Consider the following 24,242-nt stretch of genomic DNA (forward strand, 5'->3'; position numbering starts at 1 on the left):
GCGGAGGTTGCAGTGAGCCGAGATCGCGCCACTGCACTCCAGCCTGGGCAACAGAGCGAGACTCGCATCTCAAAAAAAAAAGAAAAAAGAAAAGAAATTGATAAACTGATCCTAAATTTATATGGAATTGCAAAGCACCTAGAATGGCCAGAACAATTTTGAAAAGGAAAAACAACATTTGAGAACTTATGCTACCTGATCTCATGATTTATTATAAAGCCACAGTTCTCAAGACATGGTGGTATTGGGCTAAGAATACATAGATCCGTGGAACAGAACAGAGTCAGATGCCAATGGCAAAAGGACAATGTCAACACACTGCTGGAAGAACTGGATATCCACATGTAAAAATTATGTATATATATGTATATATGTATTTAGACTTTTACTTTAAATGAAAATTAGCTCAAAATGGATCATGTAACTAAATTCAAGAGCTAAAATGAGAAAGCTTTTGTAAGATAACACAGATAACAAATCTATAAATTAGAAAAAGAAAACAAATTTATAAAGTAGAATTCACCAAGGTTCAAAATGCTTACTTTTTGATAAACACTATTAAGAACATTTAAAAACAAGCTACTTAGAGAAAATAGTTCCAGTCATATATCTGACAATGGACAGATATATTTGAAAAATTCTCCCAATTTTATATATAATAAAACAACCCAATTAATAAGTGAGTGAAATGCTTGAATAGACATTTCACCAAAGAAGATACACGAATAACTAGTAAACTCCATGAAAAGATGCCCAACATCATTAGTCTCTTGGGAGATGCAAATTACAACCAAAATGTGATTCTACAACACACTCACTAGAATGGCCGTAATTGAAAACAGTGACTATCAAATGTTGATGAGGATGTGGAGAAACTGCACATCTCACACATTGTTGCTGGGGATGTACAATAGCACAGCTAGTAAGGAAAACAGTTTGGCAGTTAAACTTGCACTTGACTGTACAATCCAGCCCTTTCATTCCTAGATATTTACCCAGGAGAAATGAGAACATATGTTTACACGAAGGCTTATATGCAAGTGTTTGTAAAAGTATTGTTTGCAATAGCCAACACTTGGAAACTATGCAAATATTTATCATCTGGTGAAGAGATCTTTTTTTTTTTGCATATAATGGAATACTGAGGAATGAGAAGGCATGAAAAGTTTGGGGTGTACCTGAAAAACATTATGCTTAGTTTATAAATAAAGTCAGATAAGGTTAGATTATTTATTGTAAGATCATATGTATGAAATTCCTATAAAAGGCAGAAGGAGACAGCAGATCAATGGTTGTCTTGAGGCCATGGGTAGAAGGGATATTGACTGCAAAGGTGCGATGGAAGTTTCTCAAAACTAGATCATAGTGATGGATGCACAGTTGTTTACATTTCCCGAAATTTGTTAAAGTTAGACTTTAATATATATGTACATATGTAAATACATATATAATTTTACATCATTAAAGGTTTTTATTTTTTATAAGGATCACTTTTTATAAGAATCATTCGGGTCCTTCAACCTAAATGCAGAGTTTTGTTTATCTCTCTAGTTTAATGATTCTTAACACCAGCTATAAATTAGAATCATTTTGACAGTTATTTAAAGTTATTTAAAGAATCACTTTTTTTCTAAGAATCATTTAGGTCCTTCAGTCTAAATGCAGAGTTTTGTTTCTCTCTCTAGTTCAATGATTCTTAACACCAGCTGCAAATTAGAATCACCTTGACAGTTATTTAAAAATGTCAAGCTGAGCTCCACCTGAAAATAATTCAACTCAAATATATGGGGTGGGCCCAGGGTGTCAGTGGTTTGTTAGAGCATCCTTGGTGGTTCAAATGTATATCCAAGATTGAGAACCTCTGCCCTAGGTGGTGCTTTCCCCAACACGAGGTGAAATCACTGTCACTGAAGAATCCTTTAGATGCTTTGAGGCAGAAAAAAAATTGAGAATTGCTACTTTAGGCCTTTAATTCCTTATCTAGAAAATGAGGATACTACTACTTACTTATTGTATCTCAAACTTGTTTGAATCAAACTGGTAATGAAGGTACACACTTTCTAAATTCTGCAGTAGCTTTTTGTTATTCTGTCCAATCTTCTATGCTTCTGTGTCTGTGGAACAATAAAGAAATCATTGCTGTTCATAATGAGTAAGATCTGGAAATATCTTCTGAATGGCTTCTCTATTCTTTGTAGCTTTTGAATTGTATATTTTATTATATAGTAATTGAGAGGAAATGTATATAGTTTATGATCCTAATATTACTTGTTTAAAATAGTCATGGTGGAATTTATAAATCCTGTGTTTTTATAATTTTCACAGTAGTGAGTTATACACCTGTTCAACAGTACTATTCTTTTTTTTTTTTTTCTTTCTTTCTTTTTTTGAGACGGAGTCTTGCTTTGTGCCCAGGCTGGAATGCAGTAGCGTGATCTCGGCTCATTGCAACCTCCACCTCCTGGGTTCAAGCGATCCTCCTGCCTCAGCCTCCCAAGTAGCTAAGATTACAGGCACATGCCACCACGCCTGGCTAATTTTTTGTATTTTTAGTAGAGATGGGGTTTCACCTTGTTAGCCAGGATGGTCTTGATCTCCTCGTGATCCAACCACCTCAGCCTCCCAAAGTGCTGGGATTACAGGCATGAGCCACCGCACCCGGCCAGTCCTATCATTTTTTTAACTATTTTAGATTCTTTTTAAAATTGAGCCACAGTCATTTTCTTGAACAATTTCCGTGGCAGCCTAGTTCTATGCTAAATTATTCAAAGCTTAGTCTGATGAATAGGGTGGGGTATCAAGCTAGGAGATACATTTTTCAAGATGGTTTATGAATATAAAGTAATTAGATTTTTTTTCTTGTGCCTCCCCAGCTGGCACTAAGGGCTGTTTCAAAAGTTGAGTCTAGAATTAAACAGTGATCTCATTGTTGAAAAGAGTGTAGCCTCCTAAGATGCCTACATTGGAAACTAGATTTTGTTTTATTATTTCATTTTTGGAATGATTATTAAAATAATTGGTTATATTATTTTGCCATTTCTTTATGAACATATATAATAACTATCAGTAAGTCAGAATATTCACTTACCCAGAATATCCTGTTTCCCCCGTAGTCCTGGGATATATTTTTTCCTTCCATCATGTGGAATATTATTTATCCTTTAGATTATTATAATTTTGTTTTCATATTAGCTGTTAAAATGAGTATTATAAGGTTTTAAGAACCACTAAGAAACTTATTGACAAAGAATATAACTTGATTTTTATTATGTAAGATTTTTTTGCTAATACTAATAAAGACATAAGACTTTATTGTGGTTTATGTGTTATCTGTAAACTTTGATGCAACTAATAGACACTTGGTAGTTTCTGCTTCTCCCATTTTATCGGTATAGTATATCCAAAATATACGTATGCTTTTGGTGGAGAGGGGCATACAAGCCAACACCTCATCAAATGATAATGTAAATAAACATAACAGTTGAAAATAGACTTTTTTTTAGTAATCATTTTCCCTTATTACTTTAGGAAGAGTGATGAGGCTGGAATAACTATGCTAATTGTAAATCTGTTACTCCCTGTGGCATTTACATAAAAGTTATTTAATAAGTCTTCAATTAACACCTGCCAAATCTGGAGCAACATTTTTTAAATGACTGCAGAGTCATTATGGCTAAGAGAGTTCTTTACAGTAAATATTTTTCTTTTGAGGAAAATAAGATTGTTGTAATTACAAGCTTCAGTGATTAAAATGCAAATAAAGGTGATGAGATTTAAAATAAATGTGGAAAGAATGTCAGATTGAAGAGAGATATATATATAAGTTGAATCAGCAAGCAGCTAAAATGGTAAATGAATTAAGGTCACTGTATCTTTTGGCAAACCTTAATTTCAAATAAAACTGGTAACAACAAGTGTTTTTCTTTTCTAATAACCTTTATTTAAATTCATGTTCTAAAACTGCAGTTTATGAACAGAATTAATGTCACTCTAGCTATCTAATTGTAAAAATCGTTTTTGTTACTTCATCATTGTTTTCGGGAATAGACTATAACCCACAGTATCTTCCTATCTATGAAATAAACTGTAGCTATTGTAATAAAATTACAGTACTTTCTTAGTGTTTTGGGATGTATATATGTGTATATATGACATTCTATATACTACATAAAAGAATCTTTTATTTGCTGTGTGGTTGTCTATAAAGAACTGAAGTACTGTTAAGAACTTTCTTTTTGTGAGCAGAACTTTACATTGCTAAGATAATTTTTAAAAATACAGTTTTATTGAGCTATAATGCATACCATACATTTTACCCTTTTAAAGTTTACAGTTCAGTGGCTTTTAAAATATAATCACAGAATTGTGCAACTATCACTACAATCAAGTTTAGGGCATTTTAATTTCCCCAGAAAGAAACCCCATATGCATTAGCAATGATTGCGCATTTCCACCACCCATTCCTCCCCCTACCCCTAAGCAACCATGTATCTATTCTGGTCTGTATAGATTTGACTGTTCTGGACATGTCATAGAAGTGTAATCATATAATATCTAGTTTTTAATGACTGGCTTCTTGGACTTAGTATAATGTTTTCAAAGTTCATCCATGCTGTACATGCTGTAGCATACACCAGGACATCATCCTCTTTATTGCTGAATAATATTTCATCACTTAGATATACCACATTTTATGTATCCACACATCAGTTGATGGACATTTGGGATGTTGACACTTTTAGGCTATTATGAATAATGCTGCTCTGAATATAAAGGTACAGGCTTAAAATAATTTTCAGTATAAGTCTAGGAGTGGAGTTACTGGGCTTCATCTTTTTTCAGTGTCTTAAGGTAGAAGGTTAGGTTATTGATTGAGATCTTTAACACTACTTCAACTATATTTGATTAATTTTTTATCTTTCATTTATCTTAGAGTATTTTTAAATTTCCATTGTGATTTCATATTTGACCCATTGGTTATTTGTTGGTGTGTTGTTTAATTTCCACATATTTGTTAATTTCCCAAATTTCTTTGAATTATTAGTGTCTAAAAGGACTAATGATCTTAGTCCTTTTAAGTTTATTGTACTTTTCCACTCCAGTGTTTCCATTGGGTTTTTATTTTATATCTTTTCATCTATGTTCTCTATTTGATGAGACATAGTCATCATACCTTTCATTTCTTCTTTAAGCATGGTTTCCCTTAGTTCTTTAAATGTATTTATAATGTTTGCTTTGAAGTCTTTGTTATGTTTAACTTCTGGGACCTCTCACAAGTATTTTCTATCACTTGCTTTTCCCCTTCTGTAGGTATTACACATTCCTGTTTCTTTGCATGTCTCATAATTTCTTGATAAAGATGACAATTTAGGTAATATATTGTAGCTATTGGTTAATTTATCTCCCCCCTTATTAGGTTTGTTTTCTTGTTGTTTGCGTATTTATTTGTTGTATGAGTTGGCTAGGCAATTTTAATGAAGTCTGTTTGACTTTGGTGTCACTCTTCAGAGGGTGCGGCCTTCAGTGTGGCCACATTCACCCTGGGAATCCAGTGGTCTCTACCTGACTCACTTTGCCTTTCCCTGATACCTTCTTTGTCTGCCTCATTTGCTATCACATGTAGCTGCTTTATTCCTCACTAATTGCCATCTTCACTAATTGCTTTATTGTTTTTGACAATGCATTGGGGCTTAAATTGTTCCACATCCGTTTAAATTTGATTCATTTTTGTGGCCATTCTTCAATTTGAATTCTGACACCAAGATGACACTTCTTAGCTGTCACATTCCCCGGTTCTCTCTAATGAACTAGATCTTTTGCTTGTTTCTCTTAATTAAGTGAACTACCAGCCTCCTTTTATTTGCTTATTACCAAGTCTCCATAGTTTTTGAGACCACTTTTAGGCTCCAACTTACCCGCAATCTGAGTCAGATAAAGTCCGTTTCTTTGGGTAGAGCTTAGGGCCTTCTGTTTTAAGGTCTCTTCCCCTGGGTAAAATCTCTGAGCCACTACTTCGGTAGCTGGGCCAGCATGTAGCTTCTGGTCTTCTTTATGTACCTCTCCCAGTGTAGAAACTGCCCTGTGAATGCGCTGAGGTGAGGACGTTTGGGTCCCTATTTTCTCAGCTTTCCTATCCTGGGGTAGAACCTCTACCTTATCAGTAGGGGCTAGGTGGAGAAAGGAGGTCCCTGAATTCTCATCATATGCATCAGGAATTTAGTCTTTTCAACTCAGAATGAGGGGATGAGAAATTGCTGACAGCCTGCTCCTTCCCATGAGATGCTGTAACCCTTTACTGGAAGCCGAGGGAAAAGGGAGACCCATCTTTTTGGCCACAGCCGCTTGGATTGGAGTTTCTGTCCATCTGCGTTGGGAATGGGTGGGGAAAAGCAGGCTGCGGCTGAAGTGCTGCGGACTCTTAAAAACTAAGCCACAACCTGCTTCTTCCCAACCCATTCCCAACTCAATGGGTAGAAGCTCCAATCTGTCCAACCTGCTTCTTCCCAATCCTAATCTTAGTATATTTTCCTGAAAAAATGTTTCTTAGTTTGGTATATACCCTTAGGATCATTTCACCAGTTGTGCTTGTATTGCTGGGGAGTGGGTCCACAGACTTTCTCACCCTGCCATCCTGATAGCCCCTAAAATAAACTTAAGGGAAATACAGACATAGATAACTTTTTAAAGAGGTAAGCATTCACTTTGATTCCCTGATAATCAATCAACCCTTAACTCTGCCTTATAGAGCTCAAGCCAAAGACACTTTGTTTTACCCTCTCCAGAGAATAAGCCTCTAATCTTCTGACAGTCATTTGCCTGAATAGAATAAGGGATCAGAAGGCCTGTTTCTCAAGTTGACTTTCAAACTCTGTTCCTATTCCAGCTTCATTTTGCTTCCAATGCCATCTGGGGTCACCATTCCAGAGCCTCTTGAGGACGCATGTATAAATTGTGTTGCTTTGGGGCTTTCTCTGTTGTTTTTCTCAGCCCCTTAGCAGTGGAGAGATTGAAGTTTGTTACCAATTGTTCATATGCTTTTCTGCTTTCAAATTTTAGTTGTTGTCTCTTTCAGATATTAGTTCTTGTAGATTTATGCTATTTTAAAGATTTCTTTATTCTCATTTAGTGGAATTTCAGGAGATAGTGAATATAAATGTTTATGTCCAACTCACCATCTTCAACAAAAAAGATTCTACTTCTATTTTTAATCTCAAAGGCTTCACAGTTTTTCTTCAACCTTCACTATAACCCTCACTTGATTTGCTTTTAAAATATACTAGACACTGTCTTAACTGACCTTCACATAACTGGCATGCCAGATTAATGAATGCTCTCCATTCCTTCTGTAAAATACATTATGGATGCCCACTGCAAGAAGCAAAAAGCTACTCCCAAGTATAGCTGTATCCTTCTGCTCCCACCAATTAAGTTGGTGTTTGTAGGAGTCAGTTTATTCCTCTTTAAAGAAATGGAAGCTGTAAACATTGATGTGGTTATTTAAGAAATATACTGTAGAACTCTGGTAAGCCATATCAAAAGTTAAAGAATGAGTACACATACTTTTAAAATAAAAGATTTATGCTTTGTAATTGTTATGATTTTTTGCTTTAACAGCTTTCTCAGTTAAACGAACAACTACTAGCCCTGAATGTATTAACAGCTTGTTTTAAAATAACAAAAAATTTTATTATATCCTATGGATCAAATGTATGGTTCTGTTGTGTTGTGTGCTGAATTTTCACATACTTAACAAGGTAATTGTTTTTGTTTAGTTCCAGATGTTGAAGTGAAAGGAGAGTGTTCTAGCTATTATCTCTTGTTACAAGGTAATGGCAATAAAAGATGTAAAGCCACATTGATTCACTCAGCCAACCAGATCAATGGCTCATTTGCACTCAATTTAATTCATGGAAAGATGAAAACAAAGACAGAAGAAGCCAAATTGAGTAAGTGTTAACTTTAGGTAGAAAAACATGTTTACATTGTTTGTGTGTGTAGTTAGCATATGTGGCTTTAAGTAGAAGAAATACTAAAAATTTAATGAATTTATTTTCACCAAACTCCATTCTCTTTCATTAATTTACCTTTTATTTAAAACATATTATGACATATTTTTACAATTTAATGTGCAAAGAGCAAATTCCTTTTACATTATACCTAGTAAAATTTAGTAGATCAGCCTTCAATTCTAAAAATGAAATTTTTAGTATTTTCCACTTTAAATACATAGATTTTGTTATATTTCTCATTTTCATTTATATCGTCTCAAGCCACATGTTCTATTTTATTGCCTGTCTTTCTTCCCAGGCTTTATTATTTAGGTTATCGATTGCTGCATAACAAACTACCCCAAATTTAGCTTAAAAACAGCAGTTTATTATTATCTCTCATGGTCCTGTGGGTTGAGTGGGCTCAGCTGGATGTTTCTATTTTGAGGTCCTGCATATGATTACAGTCACATACAACTATGGCTCCAGTCATTTGAAGATTCCACAGGGCTTGATGTCTAAGATAGCTTCTTCACACCCATGTTTGGTGCCTGGGCTAGGATGACTGGAACAGATGAGGTCTGATTTTCTCTTCACAGGCCCTTTCCTCACAGCTAGCTTGGGCTTCCTTACAACATCATGGCCTTAGGGCAGACTGACTTCTTTTTTTTTTTTTTGAGACAGAGTCTTTCTCTGTCACCAGGCTGGAGTGCAGTGGTGCAATCTTCGCTCACTGCAACCTCTGCCTCCCAGGTTCAAGCGATTCTCCTGCCTCAGCCTCCCGAGTAGCTGGGACTACAGGTGTGCGCCACCATGTCCAGCTAATTTGTGTATTTTTAGTAGAGACGGGGTTTCACCATGTTGGCCAGGATGGTCTCGATCTCTTAACCTCGTGATCTGCCTGCCTCAGCCTCCCGAAGTGCTGGGATTACAAGCGTGAGCCACTGCGCCCGGCCTAGGCTGACTTCTTATATGGTTGCTGACTTAGAGCAATTGTTCTGTGAAGCTACAAGGCTTTCTGTTTCCTAGCTAGAAGTCATTCAGTGTCACGTTTACATTACCTTATTTGTTACACAGTGTGAAGCATGCCCAATAATTAGCAATATTAAGGGAGGACTGCTACAGCGTGGAGAATAGGGAAGATCATCACTATGCCAACCACCAGTAATGGGAGTCTAAATACGTCTTTCTGCTGCCACCCTGGGCTACTATTTAGGTCCACCATGTACTGGTTACCAATTTGTCCTAGTCCAGTGTGACAGAGCACACTCATATACAAGTTATGTGAAGCAGGTTTATTACTTACAGATAGGCAGCAAGGAACAAAAGAAGCCTAGGATCTGTTGTGAGCCAGGCCCCCAAGGCTCATGAAAGCTTCCCAGGGCAGATGGAGTCTTGACTGCATGTGCACCATTTGCATCACAGCTAAGGGACCTCAAAAGGCAGCCATGTGACTCATTGGGCAACGCTTTGAAGGACATCCTGCTTTTAGGGGAGAGAGGAAAAAAACCCAAGCTATCCTAGGCAGTTCCTCCCTATTTCAATACAGTACATTTCCAGTGCATTCTACAGTTATTCTGAGTACAATGGGCATGAAAAATGGGGAGAGAGACACGGCTAAGGCCGTCATGGGACCATCCAGCACACTTACCTAGGTTGGATTCATTGTGGAGGGGACTGCACAAAAAGGAATAACAGGAGATGTGGTTCATTCAGTGGCTTTTGGGGGTATCTTTAGAGACTAGCTACCATTCCCTATCTGTGATTTCTGATCAGGTAGAAGAAAATGTGATTCAGGGAATTCTACTTTGCTATCTAAATTCCCTCAATTTAAAAATCAAGTCAATGTTTAAAATGCAAAATAATTGAGTATGCTTATTTTCTGCTGCCTAATTATTATTATTATTATTTACTTTGAAATATATGAGATCGAGAGAGGTGAGTGATTGACTTTTATTTTTTGTTAAATCATTGCTATTACACATTTCCTAGCAACTGAGTACTAATTGTTGGCAAAGGGCATTGTTAATGTTGACCTTTTTTTTTCTTATTTCTCAGATTTTCCTTTTGACTTATTATTACTTCCACATTTTTCTGGGGAGCAGATTGTACAGAGAGAGAAACAGTTGGCTAATGTTCAAGTTTTAGCTTTGAAAGAATGCCTAAGTAAGTAACAATTTGTATATTTCATCCTACTCTAAAAATGTTGACTTGTTTGGACATAAGCTATCTTCATTTGCACACTTTTTCTTATATAGTTGATCTTTTAGTTATGCTACCTATTTATAGAACTATTTTTGAAAGCGATGATGTAGAGTAGAAGAGACATTTTCACTAGATTCAGAATATTTCTGTTTATTTGTACATCACTGTTAACATTTGTAAAAATATTTCGTCAGGCAAATTTTGTATTTCAAAATTTGTTGTTAATTGTATGCTAGAAAAGGTATGTAAGTTTTATTTTTCTGTTTAATGTAGATCTCTTGATAAAATATCCTTTTATATATTTTTGGTAGCGGAAGTTGGATGCTACAAATAGGAAAAAATGCAAGTCTTAGGGAAATTAATGTGTTACCTTGAGCATTGATTCTTAGAGTTTAATAATGATCATCAATAATAAGTGAGAACATTTCATGTACTAAGTGACATTGGCATTATAGATTTATCTTATTCAGAAAAGAGTCATAATTTCACAATTTTTCTCTTTTACAGTTAATTTGCCTTTCAGTCTTATTTTTTAATATAAATTTTAAGCATTCATTTGTTGCCTAATTGAACTTATTTATTGTTATGTAATTTCTAAGAAATTGATTCAAATTGTGAGTCCTCCTTAGTTGTATGTAGAAAAAAAGTTATTCGAATTATATATTACATATATTATAAAATAAGAGCTATCATTCCTTTCTTTAAAAACATATTTAAAAATTGTGAATTCAGTAGCCTACCTATTCAGTAGAAGATAATTTTAGAATAGTTGATCTCAAATATTCATGGAAAGATTGCAAACTTTTTCAATTGTAAATATCCAGGGTAATTGTGTAGTCTTGAGCTCCTCTAACCATTGGTGTTTTTTTTTTTTTAAACCAAGAAAATGATGTTTGCTCAAGGAAAGCATAATTAGAAAGGCAAATCATTTTTAATAAGTGTAGTACATGCTATAACCAACAAATACATAAATGCACACACACGCATATATACTGAAATACCAGTATTGTTATGGATATAAAATGTTTATTTCAGACATCAGCCAGCCGTATTACTCATTTTTTAGCTTTGCTCTATTCCTGCCAAAAACCCATCAGGCCCTGATTTCCTTGCCATAAGCCTCTTGCAGCTTTTTATAACTCAGTTCCTTCAACATCTCCACTGTTTCATCTTCACCTCTGTTCCTCACCTTTCCAAACAGAAAAGCTATCAGAAGAGCAGGGACCTCTCTGAAGCTGGTGCATCTCTTCTTTGTGAAAGGAGAAGACTTAACCCCAAGAGGGCCGTCCCTCCTGGTTGTGTGGGAAGGGAAATATGACATCTATAAGTAGGTTGCTGCCTAGAGGTGTGAGTGAAAAGTTCAACAGAGTTGGTGAGAGGGCAGGAGAGGGTACAGAAATGCTAAAAAAAAAAAAAAATCGTAGGGATGCCATTAGACTGGGCAAAGAGTAAGGTGGGAACCTGAAACTGAAGAAGACCTTAGAGCTAGTTGCTGCTAGAGACACTAGCTCTGGGTATGTCCATGAAATGGCCAATTTGCAATTGGAAGCATTAAATCTTGATTCAGATAAATGATCCAGTTAATCTATTTATGATGAAAATACTTACTGAACAAAACTCTTCTCTACCCAGAGAGTTAATACTGGATTAAAAACTTGGAGACAAAGGTGCATCTGTTTAGAATGCCTGTGTCTCAAAAGGCAGAGGCAAATGACAGCAAAAGAAAGTTTCCAGTGTAAGCATGTCTTAAGTGTCTACTTCAGTGATTTTCAAATAAGTGAAGTGTGAATATAAAAGTACTTAAAGTAATGCAGTTAACTTATTTGTACATGATAAAAAGTGAAGAATATAATGGGAACAGCTCTCTTTGGAAAAAAATTAGTGGTTCAGTATCCATACAGAGATTATAGTGTTGACAGAAAAACAAAATTTGTTCAAAAATATTTCCTCAAATTATCAACAAAACACGGGGTAGACTTGTTACTCTTTTTCCACTATTTCTCTAATACTAAATTAGAAAGAATAGCTAGAAAAATTTGCACAAAAATGTACTCAAAAATGTACTCACTAATAACACTATTGAGGCACTTTGTTTTTTAAAATAACATGAAATAAAATTTATTAGGGCTTAATTTTTAAAATTAGTTTATTTTCATTAATTTTATTTTGAAAATTACATCTAATACTATTTAATTAGAGTGATATTTAAAATTTATAAGCTTGTGACTTATATTTTAGCAAGTTTGTTGGTAATTTATAACTTTTTGTATTTGAAAACATTAAAAATCTTGTTTCACTGATTTTTCAAGGAAAGGCTTAAGAATGCTGAACGATTTTTAAAGACTGTTCAGTATGATGCAAGGTAAATATGAAAACAGCAGTATTATCATTTTGCTCCAGTATTGCAGTCTCTACTCTGAGCTCCCTACATCTTTGTTAAATTTATAAAACACAGTGCAAAGCTTATGCTCAACCTGCTGATTCCTTTGGATGTTCTGCTTCTACATTTTTCTTTAATAAATCCTTAGTTATTACTAGCTTTCTCAGGAAAATAGCATTTTTATGCTAACTCATTTTTAGACTTTAGTCCAATGTTTTTCTCTCAAATATTTATCTGCCACTTATATGCAAACTAATTTGTGTGAAGATTATGTTTTACCTAGGTAAATTATCCTGCTCATAACTTGTAAACTTCATCTGTTTTCTCTCTCCATTTCTTCATCATTAAGGTCAATATGGATTCTTACTCTGTTCTTCAAATTGTAATATAATTGACAGGTTTGATAAATATAGGTCAGGTTCAGGTTCAGATTTGAGAGTGTGTGTGTATGTGTGTGTGTGTGTATATAATTTTTTTTTTTTTTTTGAGACAGAATTTTGCTCTGTCAGCCAGGCTGGAGTGCAGTGGCATGATCTTGGCCCACTGCAACTTCCACCTCCCGAGTTCAAGTGATTCTTGTGCTTCAGCCTCCCAAGTAGCTAGCATTACAGGCGTATACCACCACGCCTGGCTAATTTTTCTATTTTTAGTAGAGATGAGGTTTCTTCATGTTGCCCAGGCTGGTCTTGAACTCTGGACCTCAGGTGATTCACCTGCTTTGGCCTCCCAAAGTGCTGAGATTACAGGAGCGAGCCAACACACCCGGCCAGATTTGAGTATATTTTTAACATTAATAAAAACATAGGGGCTAATTTCTGAAGCAGATTACTCCGTACACCTTCCAGATAAAACCAAACCGTCGATAACTTTTTGTTTTAGAATGGCTCCCAGCAGATTGTGCAGAAAAAGACAATGAGCCTTATGATTTTCTCACTAAGAAGATGTAATAGAGGCAGAATATATTACAGCTCTCATTTTACTGTTACTAATGTTCTTGATTGTGGAAGCCATGTTAGTTATCTTGGGTCAGATTTGGAAGGACCCTACCAATGTCCACATTGGTGATGCAGGATTTTACAGAGGCTTGTATCATGAAGCTGATGTTCTAAAGTAGAACCTTGACACTGTTTGCCTCCTTCTTATTCTACTCCCTTGCATTATTTATGTGCTGACCTCAGGTAGTGTAATGTAATAATGGTTTAATCCTCTGTGTCTAAGGACACAATACAGTGCTTTTTAGGCAGTAAGCTCTTAAAATTAATAAATGTGTGTTTTGTTGAATTCTCTATGAACTTTTAGGTTACTATTTTATTGTGGAAGAAAATGTTACTAGTCTAGAAGTGTTTTAAAATGGACTATTTTTATCAAAGTAATACACGGATGTAGTTTGAAAAGTCAAATGATACTGAAAAAAACTTCAAGTGGCAAACAGCAATGCACTATCCATGCCTCCCCATCTTTCAGTCCCTGTGTTCATAGACAGCTATCCTCAGCTCTTCCAGGTGGACCCCTATACAAATAATGTACGTATGCTGCTGTTTCTTGATTTACCAGTTTCAGGCATTATCTTAACATCTAACTATGGGAGATAAAAACTTCACTTTCCCACATAATCCTCACTTTCTCTTTCTGCTTCTTAAAGTGAAGTCATGAATTTTGGTTAAATCAGTGGTTGGCTTTAACATTATTATAATTTTATGAATAAGTTTACTGCTGAGCCATGGTATAAATGATGGTGATCAGATCTCTCTTACATAATTCTTTGTTTTTCTTATGGTTGACAATCACCTTATTTTAAATTTGCCTACTCTTCTGTATAGACAAAACATTGCTATGTATTTCCAGAGGCTCCAACATTTCTGCTGCACTCCTATCATTAACATTCATTGTGTGTTCAAATACATCAGTTCCTTTATATTTCTCTATTGTTTTCATATTTTGCTAGACTATGGACTGATTGCTTATATCTTGCTAGTATCTTGAAGATTTCCCTTTCCTCTTTTCTTCTTTTGCAATGTTCTTTTTCCTAGACCCCTTATTCTCCTTTTTCTTGGATTATGCCTTTGTTTGGTTGGTGCACTTCTTCCCAGTCACTTTTTGAGCAAAAGTTCATGGAGCACAAATTTTTTGAGTTCTTGCATGTCTGAAAATTTATTTACTTCACTAATAAAATTCTTGATTAAAAATCATTTTCCCTCAGAATTTCAATGATACTACTTCGTTGTCTTCTGCTTTGCTGTGTTTCTGTTGAGAAGTCAAATATAATTCCTATTCTTTGTGGTAATCTAATTTTGGTTTGTTTGGTTTTTACCCACTTTCTGGAAACTTTGTCTCCAGAAGCATTGTCTCTAGAAGGTTTACTCTGAGTCATACTGTGTTTATCTTTCCCCTCTTCCCCACCAGCCCCTGTGTAGGCTGGTATTGGCAATTTAAATGGGAGAGTCATATCTTGAAACTGTGTTGTTGATTGGCAATTTAAATGGGAGAGTCATATCTTGAAATCTGAAATTTTTTTTATCCTTTTAATAATTTTCTTCCTCCTATTCTCTCTCTTTCTTTCTCTCTCTCTCTCTCTGGAGCTCTGGAGCTCTTACTAGATATTGACTTTACTGGACAGAATGCCTGATTTCCATTCCTAGTTTCATATTACTATGTTTTTGTTCTAGTTTTGGGGGGATATCTTCCATTTTATTTTGCAGCTCTTCTGCGGAATTTTTGAAATTTGATCTCTTGTGTGCTTAATTTTAGAGTCTTTTTTTGTTCATTGATTTTTTTTCTTTATCAAAGCATCCTGTACTTATTTCATGGGTGCAGTATCTTCTCATATGTCTATGAGAAAATTATAGCAAACTTTGTTTAGTTTTCTACAATGCTTTTGTTTCTGCTGGACTCCCTTTTTTCTGTTTGTTTGCGTTAGTCTCTCTTTTGGATGTTTTTTAGTTTGGGATTCCAATGAATAATACCCACTTCTCCCCCCAACATTTGAACCAACTGAAAAATAAATGTAAGAAATATACAGATGGAGAGAAATTATAGATGAAAGCTGTACTAAAGGATACGGCTTTTTAGATCTATGGCCAAGTTGGCCTTCTCATACATACACCCAGCATCGAATTTTGCCACTGAATGGCTGTCAGAGCTAGGCAACTGCAGACCAACCCTGCAGCAGAAGTATGCAGAGAAAGTACATCCTGAAGACTTGCTCACTCGGATGAAAGTCAGAAGAATCTATCAGAGCATGCTTTGTTCATGACTAGCTCAGTGAGTGATGGGAAGGAAGAGGGGAGCTGAAAGTGTTAACTGAATCAAATCTTTACCCAGGGAAATAAAGAGCTGCCTCTCCCCCTCAACACCTTTCCTTAATGTCTGGAGATTCTTTTGTTTCCATCCTATCTTGAAATGGAAGTTTTGTATGCTTACTTCTAAAGTAATATCTGTCAAGCTTCACTATAGTATGGTGAAGTGACAATTCAACATTTTGTTCATGAGCTTCTACCCCTAACTCCACCCCTTGCTATCTAGAGTTCTTTTCTCTGACAGCGTTCAGTTTAACCAAAGGAGAATCCTCTGATATTTCCAGTGGGGCATTTGTGGATGTTAGCTTTCTGGTATCAAGGCTTGGAGTCCAACCTTTCAATGAATAGACTTTTCCTTAATCCCTTAGTTTTAACCCCAGCCTCAATACTATCTTTTCATATACCTGATGTTCCATACAAAAAAAAAAAAAAAGAAAAAAAATGCAAGCAATGTTGCCTGCCTAATAGGAATAGGTTGCGTAGGGGAAGGACCTGCAGTTCTAACTTCCTGTGCTACATCCAGTCCTGTTTCAGTCCAGCATCTCACCACCAACTTTTGTACTCCTTGGTAGTGCCTCTCTACAGGCATCCAAGGTGGCTCTTCCTCTACTTTGCAGACTCAGTTACCACTCGGCTGTCATTTATGTCTTCCAAAATTTGTTGAAAAATGTCATTATTTATCATTCCTTCTTTTGTTCTCCCTTTTTGTTTCTTTGCTGTGATTTTAGGTTTTGAGAAGAAGAAACAGAAGTGGCCAAGCTACCATATTTAACTGAAAGTCTAACAGGTTTTATCTCTACATAACCAAATATAATGCTCTGCAATATATTTCTGAAGGCTTTAGTAAACCTGCCTTTATCTGTTATCAACTTACAGTATCAATGAATTACTTCTGTTAGTCTCACAAAACTGGAAATTCTCCCATTATCTACAAATAGGATTAAAGTGAAAGAAGGCCTACAATCCTGAAAACAGGAATGTTGATTTACTAGAGAATTTCACTTGTTTTACTTCTGAAAATATTTTCCACAAAAGAGTAGTAGATGAGCTCCAAAGAGAATAAAAAACAAGTCAGTTGTATTGATTTGTCTTATAGAAAGGAGAAAGTTGGCAAAGCAGCCTGAAACAGTTTCTGTTGCTGAACTCAAAAGTCTGTTAGTACTCACAAGGAAACACTTTTTAGATTATTTTGATGCTGTGATTCCTAAAATGATTCTAAGAAAGATGGACAAAATTAAAACCTTCAATATATTAAATGGTAAGTTTTTTATTACTTTAAATTTTAGTTCTTTGTGTGTGTGTGACAACTATGACATTTATTATTAAAACTTATAAAATGTATTGGTCAAATCAAAATGTATTTTGCAAATTTAAATAATAATAGATACTTATATAGATACAAGTATGTATGTATATGTGATGAACTGTATTACTCATTATTTAAACATTATAAATTTTCTAGTAACTTTTTTCATTAAGTATGTTCAGTGTAATTGTTTTTGGGCAGAGGAAGAAGCACTTTAAGATGATGCCTCTCTTTAGTCTTACTAAGCTGCTGAAATGTGTGAATTTCTATTAAGCTACATTTCCATGAAGTGTGGAAAGCAAAATCTACATAGTAAATTTAATAGAGGTAAAAGTCCATATGATAAGATGATGCATATTTAACATTCAATAGAGGAGGAACAGTCAGACTTCACTGAGACAGCTGGAAATCATTTCATTATTTAGTTGTATTTCTTTCTGCTTTCCTGAGTTCCAGTGTTGTGATGAATTTGAATAACCTTGTTTAAGGACACAGGCTGTGGAGCTAAATGGTCAGGATTCAGATCTCACTTTTGTTACTTGCTAACCAAATGTCTTTAGGCAAGTTATTCAACTCTTTGCCTGTTTTGTCATGTTTAAAATGGGAATAATAATATAACCCACTTATTAGGATTATTGTGAGGATTAGTAGGGTTATTGTGAGGATTGAATGAGTTGATACCTGTAAAACACTTAGAACACAAGTAACAAAAGAGATGTTGTTTTATCATTATCATCACCATTGCATATCAGTACCCAAGTTAAATAGCATACAGAGTATTCTGAAAGGTGCTGGAGACATTTTTAGATTACCTGTAAATGGGGCATGTGTTCAATAAGTGAGAGACCATAGCTCCATGGTTATAGCATGGACTCTGGAGCAAGACTAGCAGCTTACTTGCTATGTGACCTTGGGCATGTTTTCTGATCTTTGTGCCTCTGCTTCTTTATCTTGAAATTAGGGATGACATAGGTAGTTATGAAGATTAATTATTCCTAAATTGCTTAGGCAGTTGCCTAGTGTAAAGTAAGTCCTGGTTAAATAAATATGAATTTTGAGGAAAGAACTACAAGTAGGGTAGAATAGTCATGAAGGCTGATTAGGAGCCAAGGAAGTTGATGTAGGTCTTGAATGATGCATAAGATCTAGATAGAAGAAAGATAAGATTTGCCAGGTAGAAGCACCATATTCAGAGTCATGGAGGTAAGAAAAGGCAAACTGAGATCGAGAGAGAGATTGGCTTACCAGAGGATTTGTATGGGAGATAAGGGTTGAAAGATAGGAAGGGCTCAAATAATTGCTAGGGCTTTTATATAAGTTTAAGGATATGTATCTTAGAGTTACCTGTACAAAGGACACCTGACACACTGAGCTGCAGGAGAGCTCATCTTAAAATCAAAAAGGTTTGAGCGAAGGATGAACACAATCTACAATCAGATTATGTCACTCCTTTGCCCAGACCTTCTTGATTGCTTCTAGTTGTACATAGAATGCATCATCCTTCATATGGTTTGTAAAAACCTTAAATGGTATCTGGCTTCATACTTATTCTAGTACCAGTACATTTCTGTTTCCTTTCTACCACAGGAAGTCCTTTCTTTCCTTGGACATGTTACATTTCTTTCTGCAGTGTCCTCTGCCTGGAATTCTTTTCTTCCAGCCTTTAACTGATTAACTGATGATCATTCTTCAGATCTTGATTTAAATGTCACTTTCTCAAAGAGGCTTTCCCAGACCTTCCCCAGTTTCTGTTGTTTTATGTTATACTCTCTCCCTGTAATTTTTTTTCAAATTATTGGATCACATTTTAAGATTGTATTTATTGAATAAATGAAAGAAACTTGGAAGATTTTTAGAACCTGAACTGAAATTAGACAGGTTATACATTTGAACATGACTCCTAAGAATGAAGCTGTGATTTTTAACATCTTTTGTTGCTTTGATTTGAATAAATACATCTACTTGTAAATTACATAATGAAAGAAACACTAAGGCCAATTAGATATCATATTCTGACTCATTTGCAAGCATGCATATTAGGAGTTATTAGTAATTAATAAGGTTATTTGATCTGCTTATTTTTTGGTAAAAACTAGCATGTATAACAAGTGACAAGTCAGTATGTAGAAAATGCCTAATATAACCATTTATTTACACATTGTCACAAAGTTGCTAAAGACTGTGACAAAGTCTAATGTGATATCTGAACTCATAATACAATAACTGTAATAACTGTCTCCTTTGTATGGGCCCATTGGACACATCAACACACTGCATAAGTTTTCCAGGTAATTCTATCAGATCATTATTTTATTACTTCAAACTCTTAAAAAGGATCTTCTGGCATTTATTTATAATTCTTGCTTTATTAATTTGCAATATAACATTTTCTTTGTGATTTATTCATATTTAAGTATGTAAGGTTATAGTGGCCTCAATTCATTAACCACATAATGTCATCTCTTTTTGTTTGCTGTGATTTGTGATTTTATAGGTCAGTTTTCCCTATTTCCCTGTTGTGTTGGTTCTATTGTTCCATTTCTGTGTTTCCTGTAAAATGGTTTTTTTTTTTTAAAGCAGTATTCTTGGTTTCTCAGAGAGCCTTTGTGCTTTTTTGGCTGTCAGCATAGCCCAGCGTTTTGACTGCCACATAAATGAAATGTTGTGTTTTATTTTATTGTAAGAATTGTATTAAATGATTCCACAAAAGACATGACACATATAAATGTTTTCCCACCTATTTCTTAATATTTAGCCTATGTAATTTATTTTTTAGGTTCTATATTATAATATTTAGGAACAATTTAATGTTTACTGTTATTTAAGATTGCTTATATTCTTTTATGAACTCATAGCATGAAGCTGTGCAGAAATGCAAGTGATTTTTTTCTTTATACTTTTAGTGGAAAGCCACATGAACATTCAGTAGCATGTTATTTTATTATAAAGCTCATTACTTTTTAAAATAGCATTTCACCACCTTTACTAAAAAATGTGAAGTGTTGTATTTGGATGGTGTTTAGATAGGGCAGTTCAATATAGGTATTGAAAATATTTTAAACTATTCAAGGTTAAATAGTTTAATAAGTAAAAGGAAAATAAGATGCAGTTTGCATTCATTTTCATTTATGTTTCTTGCTTAAAAATTCCTTTAACAGGCCAGGCATGGTGGCTCACGCCTATAATCCCAGCACTTTGGGAGGCCAGATGTTCGAGACCAACCTGGCCAACATGGTGAACCCTTTTCTCTACTAAAAATACAAAAATAGGCCAGGCGCGGTGGCTCACGCCTGTAATCCCAGCACTTTGGGAGGCCGAGGAGGGCGGATCACGAGGTCAGGAGATTGAGACCATCCTGGCCAACATGGTGAAACCCCATCCCTACTAAAAATACAAAAAATTAGCCGGGCATGGTGGCGCACGCCTGTAGTCCCAGCTACTCGGGAGGCTGAGGCAGGAGAATGGCGTGAACCCAGGAGGCGGAGCTTGCAGTGAGCCGAGATCGCGCCACTGCTCTCCAGCCTGGGTGACAGAGCTAAACTCCATCTCAAAAAAAAAAAAAATTAGCTGGGCGTGGTGGCAGGCACTTGTAGTCCCAGCTACTCAGGAGGCTGAGCCAGGAGAATGGTGTGAACCTGGGAGGCGGAGCTTGCAGTGAGTGGAGATCAGGCCACTGCATTCCAGCCTGGGTGACAGCGAGACTCCGTCTCAAAAAAAATAAATAAATAAAATAAAAATACAAAAATAAGCTGGGCATAGTGGCATGTACCTGTAATCCCAGCTATTTGGGAGCCTGAGGCAGGAGAATTGCTTGAACCCAGGAGGCGGAGGTTGCAGTGAGCTGAGATCATGCCACTGCACTCCAGCCTGGGCGACAGAGTGAGACTCTGTCTCTGGAAAAAAAAAAAAATTCCTTTACCAAATCATTATTTTCTCAGTCCTCTCAAAAATATAAAATGAGTATTTTCGTTAATGTTGATATTTAGTCAAATAGCTAATGTTAATAATTTTCAATGAGTTTATTAGAACAATGTTCAAAACAATTCTAAAACCAGATAGTTTTGTAATCCAAAAAGTAGCACAGTTAGTAATTTTGCCAGTGTTAAAACAGTTTGAATATATTAATACTATTTATAATAATTTCTATTAAGAACGGAAACTGTCCCTTTAGGTTTTCATTGAAAATCCCAATATTATCAGCAATCTCAATATTAGTTCACTGCAGCATATTATCTAGAAAGATAAGCACACTCTTACATATAATATTTGATTAGTAGAAAATAACATTGAATGGTAGTGATTTGAAGGTGTGTGTGTTTAAGCATCTTGGTTTCTGCGAGAGAACATCAGAACATCATAACTTATCTATTATTATTGTAGTTTTGAGAATAAGGTAATCTCTTTTTAAACAATGTAATTTTTTGGTCTACTTGTGCTAATTCCTATTTCTAGTATGAAAATCACACAGAATATCCAATATATTCTCTACAGAGTTATCTTCTTTTCATTTAGAACTGTTTTCACCCAAAATAGCAAAGTATGCTTTTATTCCATAGGAGTCCTAAATAGTGCTAATTCAATTTTGTGAATTTTAGCTTATGACATTTATTATGAGGTGATACTTTATTTGCAACAAACATTTCTATGGCCTTTTGCACAGTTTAGGCCATCAGAGAGGTCTTTAATAAATGCCTGAGATAAGTATGCCTTTATAGACACACATACACAGACACGTATATATGTGTCTATAAATACACATTTTTTTATTAACAAAATTCAGTACGTTAATACTTTTCAGACTTACGTATATTTCTTTCACTTTAGATTTTAGTCCAGTGGAACCTAATTCCTCAAGTCTAATGGAAACCAATCCTCTGGAATGGCCAGAAAGGCATGTTCTTCAAAATTTGGAAACTTTTGAAAAAACTAAACAAAAAATGAGGTAATATTTGAATCTGTAGTAAAGCATGTGATAGCTCAGTAATTTGAATGAACTCTTTTTTAAAATAGTTAAATTATGTTCATGAGATTTAAGCAGTTTATAGTTTTATTATAAAAGAAATACATACTTACTGTGAATAGTTAATCACTAGAGTAGTGTATCAATTAAAAGGGAAGTGCTCATCTTGCTCTGCCCTGCACTTGTACTTTCTAGGTCTGTGTCATCACAGTGAACATTTTGGTGTATAGCCTTTCAGACCGTCTTCCATACACATACACAGTATATGAAGATATAAGAAAATCTTACTACAAGAACATGTAAAATGAAGTAGAAGTACTTGCCTCATTTGAACCACTTTGATCTGTTCCTATTTTACATTCATATATGTTTATACAGTGCCTATTAATGAACTGTACGAGGCAGGATTTGTTGTTTTGTTTTGTTTTTGTTATTTTGGTTCAGTACATAGTAGGCCCTTAGTACATAATTGTTAAATGATGGAATAAAACAGGAGAAGCTAAGCTCTCTTACATTACTTTTCTCCCAAATATTACAAATCACATTTTTATTTTTAGCTTCTCCATGGATAGTGTTTTGTTACTTACTGTAGCTTTGTTTCATACACATGAAACAGGCATTTATTGAGTACCAACCATGTGTCAGGCACTGGGAATATGAGGAATAACAAGCTGTGCACTGCCCCTCTCATCTAGAGCTTACCTTTTAATGACAGCAGCAATCAAAACAAGTAACCAGACAAATAAATATAATAGTTGTAAATTATTCTGTGTGTAATGAATGAAATAAAAAGACTGGGGGAGAATAATTTTATTTGTTGTGGGGAGGGAAGTGGTAGTACTCACTTAGATGAGGTAGATGGTCAGGGAGACCTCTTAGAGGACGTTACATTTGAGCTGAGACCTAAGGGATAAATGGGTGAAGTACATTCAGTCACACAGGACCAAATAGGCCCTCATACACGGTTCGGATTTCATTGTAAGTGCATTGGTGGGAGATTTCATATGAAAGAGTGATGGAATATGATTTAGCAAAAATTTTGCTTTCTTGCGGCAAATAAATTGCAGGAGGGAGAGATTAGAGCAGAGAGACAGATGGCTCTATCTGTAGGCTAAGTGAGAGATGACTGTGATTTCAAACTAGAGCAGTAGTAGCGGGAACAAATTTGGGAGATACGTTGGTGGTAAGCTGGTGAAAAGCTTCCTGTGATGCATTAGATGTGGAAAGGAGGGAAAGGAAACGTTGAAGATCATTTAGATTTCTGGCTTCAATCGAGTGAGTGCTGTTCTTCTGGGGTAGATGGGTGGAAACTTAGGGTGAGGACAGCTTTGGGGAGAAAAAATCAAGAATTATTCTTTAGGGATGATACGTTTGATCTATGAATTATCGAAGTGGAAATAACAAGTGGACTGTGGGAATATCTGGAACTCACTCAATTTGGAGTTATCATCAGTAGGGGTTTCCGAATACATGATGGTTGATGAGTCACGTGGTGAGACTATGAGGTGAAAAGAAATGGAGGCTAAGACCACTCCTTAAGAATCCCTGGTGTTTATAGGTTAGGCAGAAGAAGACAAGAAATAAGAGTGAGAAAAGGACAGGTTCCCCACGAGAGAACCTCAATTTCTTGCCTACCAATTTTAGATGATATCTTATAACTTCCCACTGGGAAAGATGAGTAATTAACACCCTTATTTTTCTTCCCTTTTTATCTTCTATCTCTAAACCTTATGCTGTTTGCAGTATACAGTTCTTAATTTTATTTTTCTTCTGTCCAAGTTCCTACTCTAACTTGGCTAACTCTACCTGCATATTTGTTATCCTGGTATTTCTTTTGATTATGTTTTAGATTAGTTCTGTATTTTCTTGGATTTCATATATTAAAGAGAAGTCTGATGCCAGATCGATTTTTGTTCCTCAATAAGTATTTTATTTTGTCTCTAAAACTTTTAAAATTTTCTATTTTCTTTAATGTTCTGAAATTACAAGAGGCCATGCTATGAGATATTTTAGATTCAAGTTTTTTGTCTTTTTGTGGCTCTGAGAAATATCTTATTATTTCTTCAATACTATGCTTCCCTTCATTTTCTTTTTTTCTTTCTCTCTG

General features: G+C 35.2%; 1 protein-coding gene across 1 annotated transcript in view; it reads left to right on the forward strand.

Moving 5' to 3' along the window:
- MTBP (MDM2 binding protein) overlaps positions 1-24,242 on the forward strand; it is a 77,629-nt gene that overhangs the window by 34,497 nt on the left and 18,890 nt on the right. Inside the window, exons 12-15 of the mRNA XM_032760341.2 lie at positions 7,773-7,946; positions 10,047-10,154; positions 16,966-17,127; positions 22,000-22,117. Of these exons, the coding sequence (XP_032616232.1) occupies positions 7,773-7,946; positions 10,047-10,154; positions 16,966-17,127; positions 22,000-22,117 (562 nt within the window). The remainder of the gene's footprint in view (positions 1-7,772; positions 7,947-10,046; positions 10,155-16,965; positions 17,128-21,999; positions 22,118-24,242) is intronic.

This window comes from Hylobates moloch, unplaced genomic scaffold (genome assembly GCF_009828535.3).
Source record: "Hylobates moloch isolate HMO894 unplaced genomic scaffold, HMol_V3 SCAFFOLD_9, whole genome shotgun sequence".
NCBI lineage: Eukaryota > Metazoa > Chordata > Mammalia > Primates > Hylobatidae > Hylobates > Hylobates moloch.